The sequence below is a fragment of the Arvicanthis niloticus genome, chromosome 15, assembly GCF_011762505.2.
Source record: "Arvicanthis niloticus isolate mArvNil1 chromosome 15, mArvNil1.pat.X, whole genome shotgun sequence".
NCBI lineage: Eukaryota > Metazoa > Chordata > Mammalia > Rodentia > Muridae > Arvicanthis > Arvicanthis niloticus.
Window position 1 is genome coordinate 40,571,001 of NC_047672.1, and position 24,396 is coordinate 40,595,396.

The following is a 24,396-nucleotide window of genomic DNA, read 5'->3' on the forward strand; positions in this document are numbered from 1 at the left end:
ACAACCATTTAGGACATCAACGAGCTCATCTCTATTAGGCTAAACCAAGGTTATTGTGTGTAGTTTCTAAGTGTGACTGGTAATTCCGTTTCAGTTTAAGTGCTGTGGAGTGGTGTACTTCACTGATTGGTTGGAGATGACAGAAATGGACTGGCCTCCAGACTCCTGCTGTGTCAGGGAGTTCCCAGGATGCTCCAAGCAGGCTCACCAGGAAGATCTCAGTGACCTTTACCAAGAGGTAAGACCATGTGTGGGCATCATATCCTTACTTCTCTATGTTGATTAAATTTCCACTTGTGTAAATTATTAGGCCTTATTTTTTAAACTCTGATATATAATTTAAAAAGTGAAAAAGCACAATAACCACATTTCAACAAACAGGAGTGGGAAAGACCTAGTTCTATCATTAATTTAATTTTATCTTATTATTTAAAAAAATAAACCATTCTCATTAATTAGATTTTACACTCTTAACGCCTACAGCCAAATCCTATGGTGCTTTTATAGGGCTCTTTTGAAACTAAGCATGTGCAGATCATGAAGCTAACTGGATCTGTGGGAAGCCTGGGCTTTGGTGTTCCTGGCCAGACTGGTTTAGGGCCTTGATGTAGGAGAGAGAAAATTCTCCTGAGAAAATTTCGTGTGCTGCTCTCTAGTTCCCCCTGCTGGTGGTAACCAGTAACTTCAGGTTTAGTTTGCTGAAACAATTTTACTGGGTTTAAAAAATCAATCATTTGGTACCCCAAAATTTACTTATTGTGCATTCTTCCAGGTCTCAGTTGTTCTTTCATAGGAGTTTTTATGTCCCTTTGTCCTTAGGGGTTTCACAGTGAGTGATGGGATACCATTATCAAATTAAAATGTAAAGTTTAACTGTAAGCTGGGCTGCAGAGATGGCTCAGTGAAATGATTAAAAACACTTACTTGCTGCTCTAATGGAGAACTGGAGTTCAGTTCCTAGTACCCACTCGATGTCTCAAAGCCATCTATAGCTCCAGTTCCAAGGGATATAGCATCCCTTCTGACCTCCACGGCCTCCTGCACGCACATGTATACACCTAAAATGGGGCGCGCACACATACACATAAGCTTATGTAAATTAAAGTTTTGCTGTAAGTTCTTGTAGCCACTGGCTATGTGTGATGATTTTCATGAAATCAGATTGAGTACTTAAATTAAAATTTCATTCCTTCAGCTTCACTAACTACATTTCTACCTGTGGGCATGCAGTCATGGAACACTGCTGAGAACTCTGTGCTTAACCTAAAACCTTAGGGCGTTTATAATAGAATAAGAATATGTATTTACATATTATGTGTATCTACGATATGTCTGTAGTAATAACATGTGTGTGTGTGTGTGTGTGTGTGGTGATTTGTGTATAATATCCAGGTGCACATGCACTCAGTGTGTGCATGTAGAGGCAGAGGTAGACTTCAATTGTCTTCCTTCACTGCTTTGCTTTGCTTTTTGAGATAGAGTCTCTCACTGAACGTGGAGCCTGCTGTCTTGTCGAGGCTGGCTGGCAAGCAAGTCCCTGGCATCTATCTGTCTCTCCTACCTCAGTACTGGGGCTGAAGATATGTGCCCAGCATTTCTGTGGGTACTGGGGATTGGGACTCAGATTCTAATGTCTGCATAACAAATAAGCACCTTACCAGCTGTGCCATCTCTTCCATTGTAGCTCAGGACTTTTAAAATATATGCTTTTTATGTACCTTAGGAGAATATACCTCCCCCCACACACAACTTGTCCACATTTTTTTTCTTAAAGGATTCCATAAAAAGTCAGTTATACTTTATTCTGCACACTATCTGATATGAATTTATCTGAACACAATGCAGCAAGCTGAGTGGCTTCAACAACAGAAACAGGTTTGCAGTTTTACTGAGTAGAAATTCAAGATCGCTATGCTTGCAAGGTCAGGTCAGCTCCTCCCAAGGCTGGGGAGGAAGGACTCGTTGACTGTCTCTTCTCCAGTTTCTTGTAGAAATGTTTTCCTGGTCTGTTTTTCTCTTTGTGTGGTATTTTCCATGTGTGTTTCTGTCTCCAAAAGTCCCCAGACAGGTCACCTTGGAGCCCACTGCTGTGCAGTTTGGGTTCATCATCGCTTCATTACATCTTCAACAACCCAGTTGTCATAAAATCAGAGCCGTGAGGAAAATACATTAAACATAAATTTTGTGAGGACACACACAGTCTAACCTATAACCAGAATTGTCGAAACAACTGAATCACCCAGCTTGTTTATTTTAAAAGATAATAAAAACATGTATTTGCAATTCCTCACATTACTGTTTGGCTCTTATTACTTCGAGCATGATATAATTAGATGCATTTGGCTTCAGTGACACAAAGGATGCATCAGATACAGTTAACTCAACAAGACATCGCCGAGTCAATGTTTTGAGGTCCCTCAGTGATTGTGTTCAGGTGAAAGTCTACTTCTCTGTTGTCTAACGGATGTTGTAGAACATGAAGAATTGCAACTTCTAAGAGTGTTAAATGGGAACTACAGGGAAGATTTTATAGCATTATAATTTACTGTTATTGATTAAAAGAACAGATGATTACAGTATATATACTGTTATATATATATGTGTTTATATATTATAATATATACTATAATATATGCATTTATATACACTGTCATAATATATACTGCATATATGCGTTAAATCCTATTCGTGTTCCTAGTGTAAATTTTGCTCATTGGTTAGTTCTGAGAAACAGCAAGTCAACACTGAAAGATACCGCTTCCAGCACAGTGAGTTAGTTTCTGCCTTGGTGCTGATGATGCGTTAGAGGAATGTCTGAGAACATGGTACCACTGATTCAGAATCTGAATGTGGATTATCTCTCTTCATTTTTACTTTATTTAGCTTAAAATTATTCATTTTTATATTTGATATAAGTTTCTTTTTGTAAAACTCAATTCATTTTCCCCAGAGTAGCTTAGACTACTTTTGCTAATGTTTCATAATGGGATTCTTTCTTCGGATGGTTCGTTTTTAGGCTGTCTAATGGAATAAGGTTGGAGGAAGCCATATTGTTGTACATGTGCTAATTGATAACTGATTAACTCAAACACTTTCAATAGTCAGCTGATGCAGACAATTGTGAACTGATTTCAGACACAGACCTCTGGTTAGGTTGGTTGTATCAGAACAATCTGCTTTTGCCTTCTACGATGAACAACCGATGATGCTGGTGATGCTGGTATTTATAATGATAACAGTACAGTTATATGCATAATTGACTCTCAAAAGTGGATCATTTCGTAGCTTTACAGCTCAAGTACAATTAGGCCCATAATTAAAAAATAAGCATTGTGAGATCATCTGCTTGCAAAGTGAATTTTTAAATGGCAAAATGAGGGAGAAGAGCTGGGGCCTTTGAGAGGATTCTTCTGAAGTCGAGAAAATGAAGGGAAAACATTTTAGATGTCCTCAAATATCTCGAAGTTCCTACTTCAGAACAGGAATGAAGCACACCCAGGATTGTGCCAAGAGCCAGAAGTTACAGGAAGGAAATTTTGAATCAATGGAAGGAAGACCATGTTCATCAAATTCTGTCCAATCGTAAGACAGGCTATCTTGTAAGCTAGTGTCTCACTGCTGAAAATATTAAAGTCAAGGTTGGATAGCCATATCAACAGGTGCTGCAGAACAGGCTTTTAAATTATGAGTGGATCTGTACTAGAGGGACTTCAAGGTCCCTTTATTTTCCATATTCTATAAGCTCATAGATAAGTACCCGCTTTCTTTCTACACGCTTTCTTCAGAAGTCTGAAATCAGGGAAATAAATCATTCTCAACCATCTGGTGGCCTGCCTGGATCCCTGACCCAATAATATTTTATGACACGTTTTGAAACCTTTGAAAAATGATAGGGCAGAAATATAGCAACAACTGCACATTTTAGAAATGTCCTCGCCAGAGGTGCAGTTAGGGTTGCCATAGAAACCCTCAAATGTCCACAATAATCAACATGTAGCCTTGAATCAAAGAATAGGCTTAATATAATTACACGTGTGACTATCTCTGCCTCTCATTTTGATTTTCTATATTTTGTAATTGTCCCGAGTTCCACATACAGTGTAGAATGTTGTGGACAAAAATCCTTTCTGATACCTTAAAGGGCAATAATATAGACATTTAGCAACAACAAGAAAAAGGTAATTACAGAAAAATTAAAACAGGTGATAGTCAATACTTGGAAGTGTTTACTCAGGAACGGGGTGAAGCTTTCTTGCTGAGGTGCTTCTTTAGACAGAATGAGGCTGTCTTAAAAGGTAGAATTTTAACTGAATTGGTGATAAGGACTCAGCTGTGCAAAGTCTGCAAGAGTATTTTTGGCTTAGGGAACTGCAAGTACCAAAGTTCAGGTGTCCTGGGCCAATGCTTCAGCGCTTCCTGGTACCCCATTCTTGGGAGGTGTCTGCATAACTGTGTTTTCAGATGCAGGGTGTCAGACTTGGCCTCAGCCAAGCTTCAAACTTAGAATTGATGTTGATGAAATTCAGTGTGCTGCACCTCTTCTTTCTCTCATTGCAAGAGCACACTGTTAAGACAGACAGAGACAGAGTCAGAGGGAGGCAGAGGGAAGGAAGGAGGAAAGGAGAGAGAGAGAGAGAGAGAGAGAGAGAGAGAGAGAGAGAGAGAGAGAGAGAGTCAGGGAGAGGGAGAAGGAGAAGAGATGGAGGAAATACATATGAAGAATGTTAGAAAGTTTCACATATCAGAGATCCTGGACCTGCTGCCCATGGATCTGGGATCTTGGAAGAACTACAAGTTATACCATCAAACCTGCTTTCAGTAGTTTGTATGCATTTTGCTGGTGAGCAGCAGCCACAGTTTTAATCAATTCCTCAAGGGACTTGGTTTGGGAGAATAGCTGTAGTCTTTATCTCAGATAGGAAACGAACTATAAACAGACTCTTCAAGGCAAGACAAAGGCTCTAGTGTACCATCTCAAGAAAAATAGATGAAAGTAAACAGGCTCAAAGCAGCCCGACTTCACACAGACCCTCTTAACTTGTAAAGCAAAGAGATACAGAAAACCAAGCAAAACACATGTGTAGACACGTGACATTTCTTTGTTTTGTAGTTAAAAGAGAGACGGGTGCTAAAATGTATTGACTACATCTTAAGAAAAGTAATGTTCTCAGTTATTTCTCTAAGGACAGTGCAGAGTGAGATCCTCTATACAGCAGGCTGTCTTTCTGACATTTTTTCTTTTTTTTTTTTACTTTAAGCCCCTGACTTTCTATATTTCATATGTTGTATATGAATCTTAAATAATTGGTAACTTTCTTTTAAGCAAATATGTTACTATAAACCAAGTATGATTTTAGATCAGTGGTTGTCAACTCTTGGGTTGCAACACTATTTAGGTGTCAAATGATTCTTTCACAGAGATCATATAGCAGATATTGTGCATATCAGATATTTATGTTATGATTCATAATAGTAGCAAAATAACAGTTATGTAATAATAACTAAAATAATTTTATGGTTGGGGGTCCCTTCAACATGAAGAAATGTATTAAAGGGTTGCAACATTAGGAAGGTTGAGAATCAGTGCTTTAGCTGGTTGTTTATTTCCTCGTCCTCCTCCCCCTCCTCTTCTTCTTCCTCCTCCTCTTCTTCTTCCTCCTCTTCCTCCTCCTCCTTTTCCTCTTCCTTCTCTTCTTCCTCTTCTTTCTTCTTCCTCCTCCTCCTCCTCCTCCTCCTCCTCCTCCTCCTCCTCCTCCTCCTCCTCCTCCTCTTCTTCTTCTTCTTCTTCTTCTTCTTCTTCTTCTTCTTCTTCTTCTTCTTCTTCTTCTTCTTCTTCTACTACTATCTATGAAAAAAAGGACATCAGAAAGGCCTGTAAGTGTGGAAGTGAAGGGATATCCCCCTTTTCTGTTATTTGGCCTTCAGGACACCGTGACCCTGGACTGGAGACCAGGGGTGGGGACTTAGTCAAGGAGCAGGTGAGCATCAATGAATGGAAAGTTATTAAAAGGAAACTTTAGGATCAAGGGAGATTTGAGTTAACGGAAGCCAACAGAATTAGTGATGATGGCCGGCCAACATGATCAGAGTTTCTCAACAGGATATGGAGTAGAGAAAGATATGGAGAATTGGGAACTCTAGGTAAATCAACAGCAGAATTGTTGCTAAAACTGTGACACATAGACAAACTTGGAGTAATTAAAAAGAAGTAAGAATAACCTAAAACTTGGTCATCAAGATTGTTTCAGGTCTTCATACTTCTAGTGTGTGATGTGTGGGTGGGCTGAGTACAGTGAATTCACATGTCCTGTCTCATTGAGATGCTGTGTGCTTCTGTTCTTGCTCCTCCCTTTTGTGTTAATCTATACTCAAAATGCAATCAATATACATTTCTGAGCAACTTTTCAGCCCTCAGTGTTGTTTGTTAAGATTCCTCTCCTATTACCATCTTTGGCAAGTTCTAACCATTAGTATCCTTTGCATAAGGAAACATTTTTCACACCCAACGTGCTACTATAATTTTCCCTAGCATTTCTGAGCTGAGGTGGAGATATAACACAGTGTTATGGGTACAACAATGCCACGGTGGGGAATAAGTATGGCCTTCTACCAAACTCTGCCTACTGAGAGGGCTAGTTGATTTTCGCCTACATCATTTTATTCTTTGGTTTGTGTGGGATTCTCCTCAGGACCAAGAAAATCTTCACACATGATAGAGACAAGAAACTAGGAGTGAGAATTACAGAGAACTACAAGCAGTTAGAAGGGGGATGAGTTTAGCCCTTCAGAGGAGGTGGCTGAGTCACTAACACATAGCCATAAAAGGGACTAGAAAATAAAGAGGTGGGTGCTCCTGAAGGAAGGCACAAAAAAGGAGCAGGTAAAGAGTAGACAACCCTTAATTGCCATTGTCTTTGTGCTCCAGATGTGCAGTAGGAAGAACATGTAGCAGTGGTGGAATCTCAAGGGCCTGTTGGTCTTAACGGCTAAGTAGAAGTTTATCCAAGGGAAGAAAGCATTTGATTGGCAGGTGTAGGAAATGTTTTTTCCAGATAAGCAATGGTCCAGAGTTAGAACTGACAGCAGGTAAAGGGAATGGCCCCATCACCATGATGCACAGAGCTGGGGGTGGGGTGTGGAGGGGCTGTGTTATGAATAGCCCCATATGGTCTGCTAACACACAGATTTTACAGTCTGTAATTGCCGAGTCAAAAGGCAGCCGTGCTCACAAATTTGAAGCATTCCTATGAAAGGAAGTCTTATTACAAAGTAGTCGTGGGATACTGATTTATTAATAATGAGTCTACACATCCAGATAAACACACAGAGAGCCCCCTGCCCAGATGGTGACCGGTAGGCAGCTTTTCAGGCTCAGTGGTTATTTAGATGGAATTTCCCCAAGAAATTCCTTTCTGGGGTTCTTTATATAAACTCAGAGATCTTCCCTTCTGCCTTTCTTCTGGCTTCATTATCTCCTTCTAAACTGCCAGCAGGATCAGGTTGACTCTGGCTTGGGTCTTGTCTGTTTTATCAAAACCCCTGCAGGACTGGTTCGGGTTGTTTGTGGCTGGTGGGAGCCCCGAGCAGGCTTTTATCTTCAGGCGTTGCTTGATCTAATCTGGTTTGGAACCGCTCTGGCAGTTTTGCTGCAGGTATACAAATGCATTGTTCTTTCAGTTGCGAATTTCCTGTTCCCTTATTTACTGTTCAGAACGGCCACTTTCCTCCTCTGCTTTATTAATAAAGACTAGCAGTGTTTGCTTGCAGAATGTCGCGCCATGAAAAGCCTTTATAGGATGTTGGCATGCAAAAGCATAGCTATTAGTTTAGATATACATTTTTTTTTTAATTTTAATGCTGGTGTTAAAAAGAATGGGATGAGGCAGGGGATTAAGGTGAGGATTCGGACTTGAGGTTAAAAACAAAAATTAGGTAGGAGACTGCTGAATAATTCATGTGATTATAAGGCCTGGGTTCAGTTTAAGGCACTGAGAATAGGGTGGAAGGAAGAAGTGTGGAAAAGTATGAAAAAGGTGTGGAAAAAATTAGATGTAGACTGTAGGGCATGGCGGTAAAGCTGCAAGCATGCTGGCTTTGATTTGGATACTGGATAGATGAAGTACTGTACTGAAGGCTTAGGGTGATTACTTTCTATTAGTTCCATTGTTGAAGTGCTGACTTTAAGGCTGTGGTCAAAAGTTGCACTGTGGTGCAAAAATCCAGGAGGCAATATACAGCTCAGGAGGCCGAACTCCGTGTGGAGAGGTGGATTTTGTGTGTGCCAATTAAAGAAAGACTGGTACAATAGCTTTGATAAGGTAGGGGTTTGTTTCTCTTTCCTAGATCAGCCAGCTAGCTGGTTTGAGCTGCCAGTCAGCTCAAGGCTGGAGTTGGCTCAGGGGCCAATGGTGATGGAACCTTGCCTGCTTAGGTACCTGTCTTTCAGCATTACTCCTGCTTTCTCTGAGGGCTCTGGGCAGAGGAAAAGGACTTGAAATGGGAGCATATCCTATTCCAGAAAGGCCTGTATGTCTGTTATGGTTTAACTTCCCTTAATCAAGGGTCAAAAATTACATGGGAGGCAAAGCACAATATTGGTTTCTCACCGCAAGAGTCAAGGCTGACGTGGCTTTAAGACAGCTTAACACATACTCAAAAGAACCTTTATATGGAAAGGTACCTTGAGAAGCGAACATCCAAACACCTGGAGAAAACTGTTACCTGAAATCTAATGGGTGAATGGAAAGCAGCAGAGAAGCTTGTCCAGACAAGAGGGATATAAGATGGTCAACCAGACAGGAAGGATGTCAGCAAGCCCACTTTCAGATTCTTCCTGCTGTCTCTTCATCATGGTCTCTGTCTGCTCAGTGTGAGCAGGAAAAGGAGAAACTTGCAGATTATCAAAATCGTTGGACTGAAAAATCCACCTTCAGTTAGCGCAAAAACACAGAGCAAGAAGAAGCCGACGTTTCTGTTAGAATGAGCAAAATGAGGGCCAGTTAATACTGTTAGTTAAAAACCCAATTGCAGATCACTAACCATTGGGTTTCCAGGGGGAGGAGGACATTAGGACATGAGCTTTTAGGTTCTATAGCTTACTTTAGAGGATAGGAAGTGTAGTATCTGTACCTTACTTTGAGGACAAAACAACAACAACAACAACAAAAGGAACCAGGTGAGCAGGAGAAAATCATAACCATGGGGCCTTGCTTCTGCAGTGTGCTTTCATGTTTAGTCTAAAAACCGACTATCACCATTTGGGTAGGGTGTGCAAACCCTGACAGAAACACCGAGTTTTTCCAAATAGTATACTTGTTTACACAGCATCCTGTTAAACGTATTAGCTCATTAAAATCCTAAAACAATTCTCTCAATATTATCAGTATTTTATGAAAAAGTCACCCAGGAAGAGACAGTAGATTTGGCCTCGGGTTGTATGGCTGGGAGTAACTAAACTTAGATCTGCTTGCTTCTGGAGCCAGGGCTTAGATATCTCTAGTGACCTACATGGTCAAGGGCAAGATGAGTTTATTAAAACTTTTCAATTCTAAATCCTCAGATTTCTTGTTGGTTAGATACAATATCAGCAGCTCAAAGATAAACAGAAATCTTCCATACACGACTTGCCATGTAATAAGCATACATTTTCAGTGCACAGTGGTAGCTAATGATGCCGATAACAGCAATTTATTAAGGAATTTATTGAATTAAATAGAAAAAATTAGTGCACTGCAATTAAGTTTTTAACTAGCTGTGTTGGCCTTCATTTTGCTTATACTAACAGAAAAGCCTGCATCTTCTGGCTATGTGTTTCTGTGCTACCTGAAGGTGGATTTCCAGGTCAAGGATTTTGATAATCTGTAATTTCTCCTTTCCCTTCTTCCGGTAGTTGAACAGCTTGGGTGAACAAATCACATTAAAAGAGGTCTACCAATAAACCCTCGTGTGAGCCAGTCACGGCACCTCTTCAGCTGTGGAGACCTGAGTGTGCTTGTGGAGTTTTTAGCCTCTAGTCTCTTTATATGTCGTTTTGGCCAAATTGCAAAACTTGTAGCCAAGCATTGTGTTTTCACACTTGATAATGTTGCCTGTATCCTGTGGGCATTATGAAGATTCAGTGAGCTATGAGGATCTGTCGTGCATTCAAAAATACTAAAATGACTTCTGCATTAGTGTCTCCCATGCCTGGATAAACTTTACTTTTTAGAGGTGAGAAGGTATTGTTTTAGTACATGCTGTCTATGTCGTTCTTTAAGGAAGCACTGCTGTGGTTAAAATTCTTAGTGAAGAATTTTTGACCAACCTGTTTAACATTTATGAACTCATGAACTTCTATTCTTCAGTTCTTGGACTCTAAAAGAAATAGAACCGACTATTATATATTTGTACCTGATAATTACCACACTCATTTCAAACTTGAGAGTCATGTTTATCATCAAAAATCAATTATAAAAAATATCAATACTGTTATGCATATATCAGCACCTCGATCTTATTTCTTCTTTATCTTCATAATCCTTTCAAGGACGGCCTGGATTTCTGGTATGGCCTGAGAATATTGAGTACTGAAAAGCCATGGGTGTTCTTCCAATTTTAGAAACTCATTTTGGAGATAGATCAGAGAATAATTTCAAGTGTATAATTTCCTCAAGTGAAATGAGGCATCCTGACGTGCCTTCAAATAGAAGCTTGGGAATGTAGAGATTCATGTGTTTTTTTTCTTACAAATGCGGTGTTGTTATTTATGGTTAATAGTTGACAAGAATTTTAATATTGCAGCAAGGAAAGTAGATGAGCCAGGAAGTCTTATTCATACCTTTGAATTATTCCAGGTTATCAGTGTAGGGCTCACATGGCTTTATTTAAGATGAAAACGTTGTATTCAAGCAAAATCAACTCAGAATATTTTATCTGCAAATAAGCAAATGAATGAAATTCACTTCCTGCCTATGGTGACCAAAAATAAAGTGTATTTTTTGATCTCTACCATTTCTATTTTTTTGTAACTTAAGCTTAGGAAGTTTGTGTTTACACTACTTAGCTTATTACGACCAGTGATAGGCTATGCAATCATATATTCTTATTGTTTTGTCTAGGCCTAGTATTCTAGTTTCAACAATTCAGTTTCATACTGAAAAGGTATAAACCAGATTTATAATTATTTCAGTGGCTCAAAATAAGGTCGGGGTTATATTCTGATTTAATTTCTTCAGGAAGCATGATGCAAATGAAAACTGAGTGCTGGAGCTACTTCTGTGTTGAATTTAGAGAAAGAAAGGAGAAGAAAATGACCCCATGTAGAAGAATGTTGGTTTGAAAAGTTAATCTGTTAATCTGACTTTAAGCACTCATGGAAATGCTTCACTGGCACTCAGCATACTATTTATTATGCTGCAAGAGTGTCCTGAGTCACAAAGATGTGTTAAATTGTGTGCACCTTAGAGAAATTTGTGCTGTTATTTATACTCTCATACCTTGTAACTTTTATTAAATAAAGAATCTAATGCAGCATGTACAATGCAGCATATTAATAATGAAATATAAATAGAATTGAAAAGTCAAGGTGAAGGGAGAGGAATAACCGAGCAGGCACGCTCAGTACGAACAAAGGTTACCAGTTGCTGTAGTTAGTTGAGCGTCCTGCTGCGTGTGATCTTCCTAACAGACCTGAAAAGGAGGCTTGCTTTTCTGCATAACCTTCGTGCTGGAAGAGTAAATGGTCTAATTTCTCAAAGGGAGGAAAATTACAAAGCGTTGTTTTTTCAAGTGGGATCATGTGTCCCTGTTGTATGTTGGAACATCTTTTGGGTATATGCCCAGGAGTGGTATAGCTGGGTCCTCAGGCTCAATTTTCTGAGGAACTGCCAGACTGCTTTCCATAGTGGTTGTCCCAGCTTACAATGGAGGCATATTCCTCTTTCTCCACATTCTCGCCAGCATCTGCTGTCACCTGAGTTTCTGGTGTGAGGTGGAATCTCAGGGTTGTTTTGATTTGCATTTTCCTGATGATTAAGGATGTTGAACACTTCTTTAGGAGCTTGTCAGCTGTTCAAGTTTTCTCACTTGAGAATTTTTTGTTTAGCTCTGTACCTCATTTTAATAGAGTTATTTCATTGTCTAGAGTCTAATTTCTTTAGTTTTTGTATATATTGGATATTAGCCATCTATCAGATGTAAGAGTGGTAAAGATTTTTTTTTTTTTACCAATCTGTTGGTTGCCAGTTTGTCCTATTGACAGTGTCCTTTGCTTTACAGAAGTTTAGCAGTTTTATGAGGTTCCATTTGTCAATTCTTGATCTTAGAGCATAAGCCATTGGTGTTCTGTTCAGAAATTTTCCCCCTGTGCCCATGTGTTCGAGGTTTTCCCCCATTTTCTCTTCTGTTAGTTCCAGTGAATCTGGTTTTATGTGAAAGTCCTTGATCCACTTGGACTTGAGCTTTGTACAAGGAGATAAGTATGGATCATTTTACATTCTTTTACATGCTGACCTCCAGTTGAACCAGCATCATTTGTTGAAAATGGTGCCTTTTTCCCACTGGATGGTCTTAGCTCCTTTGTCAAAGATCAAGTGCCCATAGGTATGGGGGTTCATTTCTGGGTCTTGTATTCTATTCCATTGATCCTTTCTGCCTGTCCCTTTACCAATACCATGCATTTTTTTTTTTTTTTTTTTTTTTTAATCACTATTGCTTTGAGGTCAGGGATGGTGATTCCCCCAGAAGTTCTTTTACTGTTAAGAATAGTTTTCGCTAGTCCCTGATTTTAGTAGGATTGCTTCAAGTTTCTCTCCATTTAGTTTGATGTTGGCTACCGGTTTGCTGTATATTGTTTAGGTATCCGCCTTGGATTCCTGATCTTTCCAAGACTTTTATCACGAAGAGGTGTGGAATCTTGTCAAATGCTTTTCAGCATCTAGTGATATGATCATATGGTTTTTTTCTTTGTATTTGTTTACATAGTGGATTACATGGATGAATTTCCATATATTAAACCATCCCTGCATTCTTGGGATAAAGCCTACATGATCATGATGGATAATTGTTTTGATGTGTTCTTGGATTCAGTTTGTGAGAATTTTATCGAGTATTTTTGCATTGATATTCATAAGGGAGATTGGTCTGAAGTTTCTTTGTTGCATCTTTGTGAGGTTTACCTGTGTTCTCAATTTCTTTGAGAGTGTTATTTATGTCTTTCTTAAACTCCTCTATCATCATCATTAAAAGTGATTTTAAATCTGAATCTTGCTTTCCTGGTGATATGGGGAATTCAGGACTTTCTAGTTTCGGGGACTGCCAAATGTTGGAACCCGCACTGCCAAAAGCTTGGGGGCCAAATTGTTAGAGCCCGCACTGCCCCAAGCTTTGGGGGCTAAATTGTCCTGGCTCATACTGTGCTCTGGTCTGTGGGTGGGTCAGGGTTCAGCAAGAGAGAGAGTGAGGGTGGACGTGAAGAATGGAGACCAGAGGGTGATTCAGTCCCATTTATTCTCAAGTCTCTCTTCTCTCTTTCCCAGTCCCTTGTTCCTAGTCCAAGTCACAAGTCTCGAGTTCCTAGTCCCTAGTGCCTCCAAGTTCCAAGTTTTCCAGTCCCTTTTCTGTCTGCCTCTCCCCTTTTATAAGTCTCACTTCTTAAGTCACACCTTTAAGTCTCATCTCTAAGTTACACCTTTAAGTCACACACACCAAAGGGAAAATCCTGGGTATATAAAACAAGATGTTATTAGAGTGTGCTCAGCTGTTGTAGGCTATTGAAAGCAAGTCTCTTGTCAGGGTATATGGCTCAAGATGGCTGCAAGGATGATAGCTGCCTTCTTTCAGCTTCCCTCATTCTAGTGTGGGAGAACTAGGTTCTGATGATGCCAAGTAACCTGGGTTGCTGATGCTTATGTTCTTGAACTTGCCTTTGGCCATCTAGATCTCCTTAGTGCTACCTGCCCTGTCTCTGACTGGAGCCTGTCTTTCCTATTATCCTGGTTGTATCCGAACTGTGTGGGGTGGGTGTAACTACTGGAGTTAGAGCTGAGGCCCAAGATCTGTTCAGTGCTCATGCACAGATCTGAAGAAACCTGTGCCCCTGGCCAGGAGTGAATTCCTGGATCCTAGTGGGTCTCAGTTACTCCCTGTTTGGGGCGGGTGTTGCTGTCCCTTACCTAAGATACTGCCAGGGTTAGAGCTACTGGAAGTCCCGCTTCCTCTGAATTTTGTAGGATTGGGTGCCTAGAGGTGGATTTTTAAATGGTGTTCTTCAAAACCTATCAGGAAAGTGCTTTAGTGGGGCATGAAGCCAAGGTTAGTTAGTATATTGTACATAGGCAGGAATTGGTCACCCCAACATAGCTAACTGTATTAACGGGTCACAGCATTAGGAAGGTTGAGAAGTAGTGCTTTAAAACATTTTTATATTATATATGTGAGCCTTTCTTCTTTCTTTGCATGTCATGTAATTTTTTTCTTTTCTTTCTTCATTCTTCCTTCCCCCTCCCTCCCTCTTTTCTTCCCTTTCTGCCTCCCTTTTTCCTTCCTACTTTCATTCCTCTTCTCTTCCTTGTACTTTCCTTTCTTCTTTTCTTTCCTACCTTCCAGCTGGACATTTCAAATAATTTAAGAACCCTTCACCCTATGCCATGAAAATTTCTTGTGGTTGGTTGTTAATCTATTAAATTTCTACAATAATTTGGTAACGTTTGTGTTATATTTGTTATGTGTGGCTTTTGAAGTTTCTGCTCAGATTCTTTGGGGTGGGGTCAGTTAGTGAATTAACAGAGACTTCCTGAGATGATAGTCTCCTAGCCTTTTGTCAAAGAATCTTAAGGCCATTTAGAAGTGAGATTGTCAGACTTTCTCAGGTCTTTACCAAGTTCATGTATAACCTTGGGCATGTGTGTAATGTTCTCAAATCTCATAGACAGATAGAGCTCTCCCACACATACCATAGATGAGCTCACTGTTTTTTAACTATAAAGTCTCTTAAGCATTTGTTTGGCCAAAAAGTGTACAACTACCAACCCACACCACAAGTTGTCACTGTGATCAACAGATGCTCTGATGGTCTTTGGTGGACATTTCCAGGGACAAACACTGGCTGAGTTCTAAAGTCACATAAAAGCAGCCTAAAGTTTTAGACAGCCACCGGAGTTGACAAATAGCAATTCTCATTAGGAATTAGGCTTTTAAAGGGCATCAACTCTATTCTGCTCTTCTGTGCCTATTATCCACCGTGGATGTAGACTGGTTTTCAAGACTAGTGCAGAGCTCAGAAGAGAGATTGAACAGTGGACATCCAAATGCCACAAAGCTTTCTGCTCTTCTTGAGACCCAGGTGCCTTGTGGAATAAACACTTCAAGTCTCTGGCTCATTCCCAGAGGTCTGAAAAAGTTGATTTTGACCGATTCTGTTGCGCTGCCATTGTTCATGTGGAAGACGCTGCTCGGAAGGCTTACTGGGCACACTTGGCTAATGTCACTAAATTTTCTCCAAGCTTTAGAAAAGATGGAAAGTTGGCCTACTGACTTCCAAGATACACTTCACTCTAGAAATTTTTTATTAAATAATGTATCTCATTCCTAATGCATCTTGGATAATATAATTTACTGTAAAGCTAGATATGATTTTGAAAAATATCAACAGTGACTGCTTATAATACCAAAATATGAAGCCAAGCAGGTTGTACGTGACTAACCATGGCTATGGTTTACTTACATATTTAAAAATGAAATATTACCTCTCCAATGAGCTGTCTGCTTAAAATGAATTATTGTAAAGAGGAGACAGACTTAATACAAAGATGAAATATATAGGCAAAATTTAAGTTCCAGAGACTGTTGAAGGAGTAAAATGAAATAATTGATATATTGCATTTCAATGGGCTGAGCCACCAGCATGGATATTTCTTGAATGCTTTGCTTTTTAAATAGATTATTAACTGTAGTCACTCTGTTACATAATAGGTCTTTTGAACTTACTTTTCTAATTTAATTGAAAATGTGGATCCCTGAGTGGTTCACCTTTCATTCTAAAGTTTATCATTAACTAAATATTAGAATGTCCATACTAATTTTTAATATGTATTAAAGACTCATATTCATACCTCAGTACTGCAGACAGAGACAAAGCTCACCAGCCTGACACCATCCAAGGCTGTATTATGTTTATTTCTGAGAAACTGATAGGACAATATGATACATATTTTTTCAGCAATAAGGTTAAAGAGGTGTTTATCTATATTAACATTCCACATGTCTGAAATTAAAGCTTTGAATTTACATGTAATTATTAAAAAGTAACTATTTTTAAATTATGTAAACTATTTGTCTATTCTGTCAGAAGGCTAGTGGCTTAACCTCTCAATAGCAGGTAGACGTTTGGATAGTGATTTCATCTTCCTAAAATAACACTGATGGCCACTTTGACTCTCACAGGCAAGGATTAAAACATCAGTATTTGTTGGTGACGTAGTGCTATACTTTGGGGATTTTTCACAATCTTACAAAGTGTTACAACTTCACTTCTATCTGTTGGCCATCAATTTTTCCATGTGGATTTAGATTTGAGCTTTCTAGTCTATGGGATGACACAGAGATCAGGATCTGCACCCCTAATGTCCCAAACAAGTGGCATTGGTTATCTGTTTCAAGATGAGAGTAGTGAGTCTTCAGTTCACGACCTTAGCAATGGTACTACACTGTTCTACATGAGCATTTAAAGGATGAATAGACTCTAATAAATATCTGAATAGAATGATTTCAAAGCTTCTTGAACTTGGTAAAACTGCTTTGGTGATTTGTATTTTGGTTTTCTACAGATCACCTGCACATGTCAGTGAGTGTGCTCATCTTTCTTGCTATGGTAGGAAAGACAGAGTTGTGACTACAGGTCTCTGTTAAATGTTTTTTTAAAGATTCATTTTATACATATAAGTACACTGTAGCTGTCTTCAGACACTAGAAGAGGGTATTGAATCCCATTACAGATAACTGTCTATAATGGGAGCCATCATGTGGTTGCTGGGAATTGAACTCAGGACCTCTGGAAGAGCAGTCAGTGCTCTTTACCACTGAGCCATCTCTCCAGCCCATGTTATGAGTTCTGAAGCACATTGCATTTACTTCTGGTAAGACTGGCAACTCTTTGCTCTATTTTTCTTTTATTATTACCAGGAAAGAGCAGTTACTGCAGAGTGTCTGACTACTTTTACAGGATTTCTTATTGTTTTGAAGTATTATTGTTTCAAAGTATGTATTACTGGAGTAAAATTACCAACCAGTGGTGGTTTTTTTTTTTTTTTTTGGTTTGTTTTTTTCAAATGGAAGAACTTCCTTCCTTCTAATAAGATCTACGAAATAATCACCGATTCCATGTCTAGTCTTCACTGATGTATGAATTCATTGTGGACTCCGGCAAAGCAGACAAGGAGGCAGTAATTTAAATATTTACGGATCTGTTTTTATTTCAGTGACTATCTTTAGAGGGTAAACACTAAGTCACTTCTACTGTAATCCAAAAGCTTTCAAGTACGTTATAAAATAATCTCTCAGTTAGGCACCTTAATTTAAAATTAAGTTTCTGTAGTAGAGTAGATTATTTTTAAACTGTGTGCTCACTGTGGACACAGGTCCCTAAAGACAATACAGTTGCACAGTGGTTTCTCCAGAAGTTGACAGTGCAGCCCTTAGTCACAGTACCCTTTCTCTGTTTCTTTACCGCATTTTTCTTTGTCACATTTTTTCTACTTCTACTTTATTCATGCCTGAGTACTGTGTTTAAGTCACTTTCCCCTTCCCCCACACACACACCTTCAACTGTTCCCATTCTTCTCTCTCATCCAAATGTCATAGCTTCTTCTTTAATTAGTCTTGCTATATAACAATATGTATGTATAAATATAACACAACCATGTAGCATTACCCATATGTACATTTGTTTAGGGCTGACCGCTTGGGGTTGGAGAACCCACTGAAACCTGTCCTTAGGGCAGACTCATTCTCTTTCTCTCTTAAAAGCAGTTAATTGATGTAGCTCTTTATTTAAGAGTAGGGCTTTATGAAATTTCTCCCATCCAGGTGGGGATCTCAACTGGTATTTTCATTATGCCAGTGATTTTAGGTACCTTATTGTTGCGATTTTATAGATCCAACTCCCTGTAATATATAGATGACACTAGCTTGTAACTTATATGTTGTTCCTCTGAATCTTAAAATCTTTCTATCCTGCTTCTGGGATGTTTTCTGAGCCTTAGGTGGAAGGCTTGTGTTGTAGCTGCATCAGTAGGGGATGAGCACTCTATGTTCAATTGTTGTTTGCATTTTGACCAGTTCTGGATTTCTGGGTTTTCTTCTGCTGCACAAAGAACCTTTGGTGAGCAATGAGAGCAAACAAGGTCATGGGCTATAGATAACCTACTATTGCCATGTTTCCAAATCAATATAATTCAAAGTTGCTTTCTGAATACCTGTCTCCATAGTTACAGGGCCCAGCTCTCCTCCTTCTCCTCCTTCTGTTTACCTTAATTTCCTTTAGAATTTTCTTCTCTTATATGCTGTGATTCGCATTAGACTCTTCACAAAACTTATCACTGACAATGACCTTGTTTTTTTTCTCAAGTATCCATGACCTATATGGGAACATCATATATGTGTTTCAGATCCTTCAGCGTGATGAATAGATGTTACAGCGTGACAGTAAGTCACCCATAAGTATTCTCCTTGTGCAGTATTCAGAGGTAGTGATGAATACAAGTCTATCCCTTGCATCAGCATGTTTAGAAGCCGACTGAGGAGATGCTGTAGATTTGGGAGTGGTGGGGTAGTCTCTTACTAAGTGAGGCATTACTACAGCTCAGCAATGCCCTGAACAACAATAATAATGATAATAATAGAAATAATCTGGATATATCTAGATCATTAATCAGCAGATGAGAGCCTTGAGCTAAATATGGCCTGGAGCATTTCTGTGCACGGAACTTCATAGCAACACCCAACTTCACTCATTAGTCATTTGTCAGTGTCTGTTTTTGTATCACACTGGAGAAAATGCGAAGCTGCAATCTAGACGGTATAGGCCGCCAAGCCTAAAATACTCTGTATGTAGCCCTCTACACACACACCAAAACCTTTGCCAACTTTCTTTAGATCATAGTTTCTTAAACTGTGGCTCACGATCCCACATGGAGTGTTATGAAAAATTTGGCAACAGTAAAAGGTCTCTAAATGTGCCACGATGTTTGAAGTCAAACCCATAGTGGATCCTAGGTGTTTCTGGTAGCATGTCACTTCTTAGGATTCAGTGCATCTGCGATTTGGTGCATGCATATATGTTTGCACTGCATTTGTGTTTGTTCAGGCCTTATAGAGCCAACAACATTGCTTGAAACAGGTCAGCCCAGACACATGATTGTCATATACTACAGTGTTTTTAACTGCACAAACACAACGGTGCACATTTATAGAAACCTTGCTTTTATTTTCAAGACATGTTTTCTCTATGTAGTAGCCACAGCTGTTCTGGAACGTGTTTTTGTAGACTAGGCTGGCCATGAACACATAGACAGACAGCCATATGCCTCTGCCTCTTGAGTGCTGGGATTAAAGGAGTGTACCACCACATCCCTCAGTTGAAACATAAGATTTTAACTGTGAAAAATACTATTTTTCTATCATCATTCCATACTATGTAAAAATTATACAAATATATTATATTGTGTAAGAATTAGGTCTTTAAAATTGGTGTTTTAGTTACTGATTTTTTTTTTTAGCTTACTAAACCTTATTAAATGAATGTTGACTTGGAATTAGAGTAGAATTTCCAACAGTTTCTTAAATGGACCTAAACATACTCCTGACCACTATGTACTTTATTCAAATAAGTATCATTGGCATTGGGAGTACAAAATGAAAATACTGATCAACTTTGAATCACTTGATAATAGGATCAAACATTGCAATCTGAAATACTGAACCAAGACTCAAATTTTTATGTAGAAAGCTACAAGCACACCCCTTTTATTATTTTGCAAATCTCTTTCCCCTTTCGTAAATGGTAAATTTATATACATACTAAATTTAAAAATATTTATGTGAATGTGTGTGTGTGTGTGTCTGTCTGTCTTTGTCCGTGTCTGTATCCGTATCTGTATGTGAACCCTTATGAGTGTCTTCAGTTGCACTAGACTTTGTTCAAGTTCAAAAACCAGAAGAACATGTTTGGTGCCCTCCTTTGTCACCTCCTGCCTATTTGTTTAGACAGGATCTCTCTCTGAACCTGGGGGCACCTGGAAACCAGCAACTTCATCAATCTTCCTATCTCCACTGCTTTGAACTTGGAGTTACAGGGATGCACAAGATGCCTACCTGGCTTGTTTCATGGTTGCTTGGATTGAATTCTGGTCTTAATTGTGAAGCAAGTGCTCTTAACAGCTGAGATAACCTCTCTAGTCTCAAAGAACTGTTTTAAGATACATTTATGATTTATTATGAGTAAATATTTTATTGGCATAGCTATTAAATAAACCTATGTGCCCAAGGTTATACCAAGTTACTCAAGTGAAAAAGCAGTCACCATTACAAACTATTTAATAAGTTGTGCTCTAGACACTGGGTTTTATATCAGTGTCTGTGAAGAAAGATGTTGGACAGAATAATGAGCTATCAGGGTTTTTCAAGGTGTGTACACCACCTTAGTTAAGGGTCAGTATCTTAAAATTCCTAAATTTAACTCACTGATTAGATTGATTTTTTTTCCAAATCACTGTTTTTGACAATTTAACACTGATTATGTTCTCTCTCTCTCTCTCTCTCTCTCTCTCTCTCTCTCTCTCTCTCTCATTCTCTCTCTCTCTCTCTCTCTCTCTCTCTCTCTCTCTCTCTCTCTCTCTCTCTTTTTCTCTCTCTCTCTTTCTCTTTCTTTCTTTTTTTTACAGGGTTGTGGGAAGAAAATGTATTCCTTTTTGAGAGGAACCAAACAATTGCAAGTACTAAGGTTTCTGGGGATCTCCATTGGTGTGACACAAATCCTGGCCATGATTCTCACCATTACTCTGCTCTGGGCTCTGTATTATGATAGAAGGGAGCCTGGGACAGACCAAATGCTATCTCTGAAAAATGATACGTCTCAGCACTTGTCATGTCACTCTGTGGAACTGTTAAAACCAAGTCTTTCAAGGATCTTTGAGCATACGTCAATGGCAAACAGCTTCAATACACACTTTGAGATGGAAGAATTATGAGGAATGTCAAAGAATGAAATCACAAACCTGTGGGACTAGTGAGTTTTGCCATACACAGTTATCTATTTCAGAAATTTTTAGACATATTAATATTCTGAAAAGGAATGTTTAAACACATAATTTATCCACCCTTTAAAATGAAGATTCTATATAATAATACACAGACAATAATTGTTGCCCTTCAAAATGCTGAACCCAGAGTTCATAACAACTGTGTATGTTTTCTTTCTTTCATTTTTTTCTGCACACAATTATGTTTTGAGGTAATACAGTTTGACCAGCCTTTCTGCATCCATTCATGGAAATGAACTATCATGGTGGCACTGGAGCTGGTATGAAGGTTAACTAACTCCTCTAGCTAGCCTGTAAACTATCCACTGATTTCTAACATAGGTATTATTAAGTGCTAAAGACTTTTATTACCTGATGATATATTGTTTTGATGACGATTTGATTATATATCAAAAACTTTCAAGATTGGTGACTACCTAAACATGATTTTTGTTGGTTACTAAAATAATCTTATTAATAACACTTGTAAGAGCTAACACGTTGTCTTAAACGTATCAGGGATGCATATGTATATAAGTCTGTGCCGTGTCTGTATAATTCAGTAGATTTCAGTTCTTAAAATGTTATGAATAACAATATTTGAAAATGACAAACTTGTCTTATATAACACCATTACTTTTGTCTCTTCCAACAACAGAGCTTTTAAATTCTGTCTTGGTTCTGTACTATATCCGTAACTGTTAATTTAAATTGTTAACCACTAATTTTGGAAATTACCAGTGTGATACATAAGAATCATTGTAACTCTGGTTGCAGGGAGTATTAACTACAGAATTTACCCATAGTTGATTCAGCACAAATTCACATGCTTTTTTTCCTCCCAGTAAACACTTTGTCAAAGAGCTTATGTTTTTCTTTTGCAAACAAGAAGCAACAACGTGAAGTCAATGTAGTTTTACAGAGAAACAACATTCTCTGCAGAGACGCTCCTGGGAATCTCTGAAATAAGTGGTAGTCTAACCAGAGAGAATCCTTGCTTTATTTCATCAGTTAATATACTGTAGCAAATTATACAGAATATTAACTTGTTACAAGAGTAGAAGATATTTATTTGAAACGGGAAAAGTGCATTTTACTGTATCTTGTGCATTCTGTTCATTTCTTGGATTATGGAAAGAAAATTAATACAGGTGTCAATAAATATTTTCTAGATCATGGTGCTTTGTGCCTCTTTACTTTCAAGACAAGTTTTCACTATGTAGTTCTGGAAAGGATATATATATATATATATATATATATATATCCATCACTTTTATCAGTGGAGAGACTAGCAAGAGAGAGGATGCAAATGAGAAGAGCAGGCATGGAGGGAGAGGCCTCCACGATTGGAAATGATGCAGCCCATGGTCCCAAGACATGTTTATCAAGATCCTCCACCAGACCACCGTCATCTTCATGATGCCTGGAGTATTGGGTTCGAGTTGAAGTGCACCACTGATGGCACCTTCAAGTGGTCAATTTATAAAAGAAAAAGACCTGGAGAATTGCTACATGCTGTAGTCTCAACTCCTTGGAGGGGAGAAGCTGGAAGATCATTGAAGTCCAAGAGTTCAAGGCAAGCCTGGACAGTGAAGAGAGTCTCTTGTTCTTTAGCGGGAAAGAGATGAAGGGAGAGAAAGAATGTGGGGTTATATAGGATGAACCATCAATAATTCACTTCCTCAGATTTCAGCTATGATAACCAAGTAATTGACAAAGCTCTGCGTTTTATTTGCTTTGTTTAGATAGCTGTCAAGTTTGCTTGCATCTCTTTCTATGGATCTCACAGTCATATAACATGCTTATATTATATTGGGCTTATGTAGGGGAAAACACCAGTCTTCAAATTATAGGGATTGACTTTTTACAATAGGTATTTTGACATATTATCCGATTTAGTACCCTCTAGAATAGTCACCATAAATTTAGACAATCATCCTCTCTATAATACATTTGCTTAATGGGAACAAATGACATTTATAGCCATGGTCCACAAAGGCCTCTTATGGTAGCAGTGCACCTGGAATAATAAAACTGCAAGGAACTTTACAAAGTGCATTTAATGCTGTAGAATTGAGGGAGTTCTCTGTTTGGGTACAGTGGGGGGAAAACTGTTAACTATGTCTTTGGGAACCTTTAAAAGCTTTTTTGGGTAAAATCATAAGTTTTAAAGCAAAAAAATTTAAGAGATTATTTTTAGATTGGTTAATAGGCAATTCAAAGCACCCTTGAGACTCTGAGAAGGCAATTAGAGATGATGTCTGTTATATAGCTTATAAAATCTGGGTTGGAGACGCTTGTGATAACACTAGGAAATGTAAATAAAGGAGTGCACTGCCGAGTGTGGCCCTGCTGAGCAAGGGTTGGAGGAAGGAAGTTGGAAGCAGTTCCACCCGGGGAAATGGTCTTTGAGCAGAGCGGAAGGAGGAACAGAGTTTACTGTGCAACATTCCGTGAGCCAAGGCTCTGAGATTTAAATAAACGAACAAGGTTTTGAGGATATGACCTGCGGATCGGCATGAGTGGCAGCGTGGTACAGAATGCTGGAATGAAGACCTGGGGAAAAGAAATAGGTGAAATGTGGATGTGAGGCTTCGTTCTGTGGATTCCCGGGTTGAGACGCTGGGTTGTTTTTAGAAAAGGAAGTGACGCATGCATGGCTCAGAACTTCCACTGTTTTATCCAAGCAAGAGGGATGGGGCTCAGGGGGAAGAGGTGCGGCCCTTGTGCCAGTCCCTGAGAACAAGGAATGCTTTAGTCTGTTCTAAGGAAATGGAGAGTTCTGCAGGTTGAAGAACTCTGGGTAAAGAGCAGGCAGACTTTTCCTGGGCTTGTGTAGAGAGAAAAAAATCCTCACCAGGAAAATGAAAGTCAAGGAAGAGGGTGCATAAAATAGACCGGACTGCTTTTGTGTGAATCTCTGCAAGGCAGTCACAAATTGACATTGGGGTTACATGATAGAAAAGAAAGGAACCAATATTTCTACATTTTGTACCTGGTAAGTTGGCAATAGTGTTAACCTAGATAGAAGGCTGGAGGAGAAAGAGTGTGGATGGGTAATTCATTTGGTTTGGGATGTACTGACTAGGGGATGCCTGCAGTACATGCAGATGGAGAAGTCTAC

At 39.0% G+C, this 24,396-nt stretch overlaps 1 protein-coding gene across 3 annotated transcripts in view; it reads left to right on the top strand.

Moving 5' to 3' along the window:
* Positions 1 to 22,448, top strand: part of Tspan12 (tetraspanin 12) — a 67,001-nt gene extending 44,553 nt beyond the window's left edge. For all 3 annotated transcript variants that reach the window (XM_034519610.2, XM_076913665.1, XM_076913663.1), the window contains 2 exons: positions 95 to 238; positions 20,916 to 22,448. In XM_034519610.2, the coding sequence (XP_034375501.1) occupies positions 95 to 238; positions 20,916 to 21,221 (450 nt within the window). In that variant the 3' untranslated portion in view covers positions 21,222 to 22,448. The remainder of the gene's footprint in view (positions 1 to 94; positions 239 to 20,915) is intronic.
* Positions 22,449 to 24,396: the final 1,948 nt, after the last annotated feature.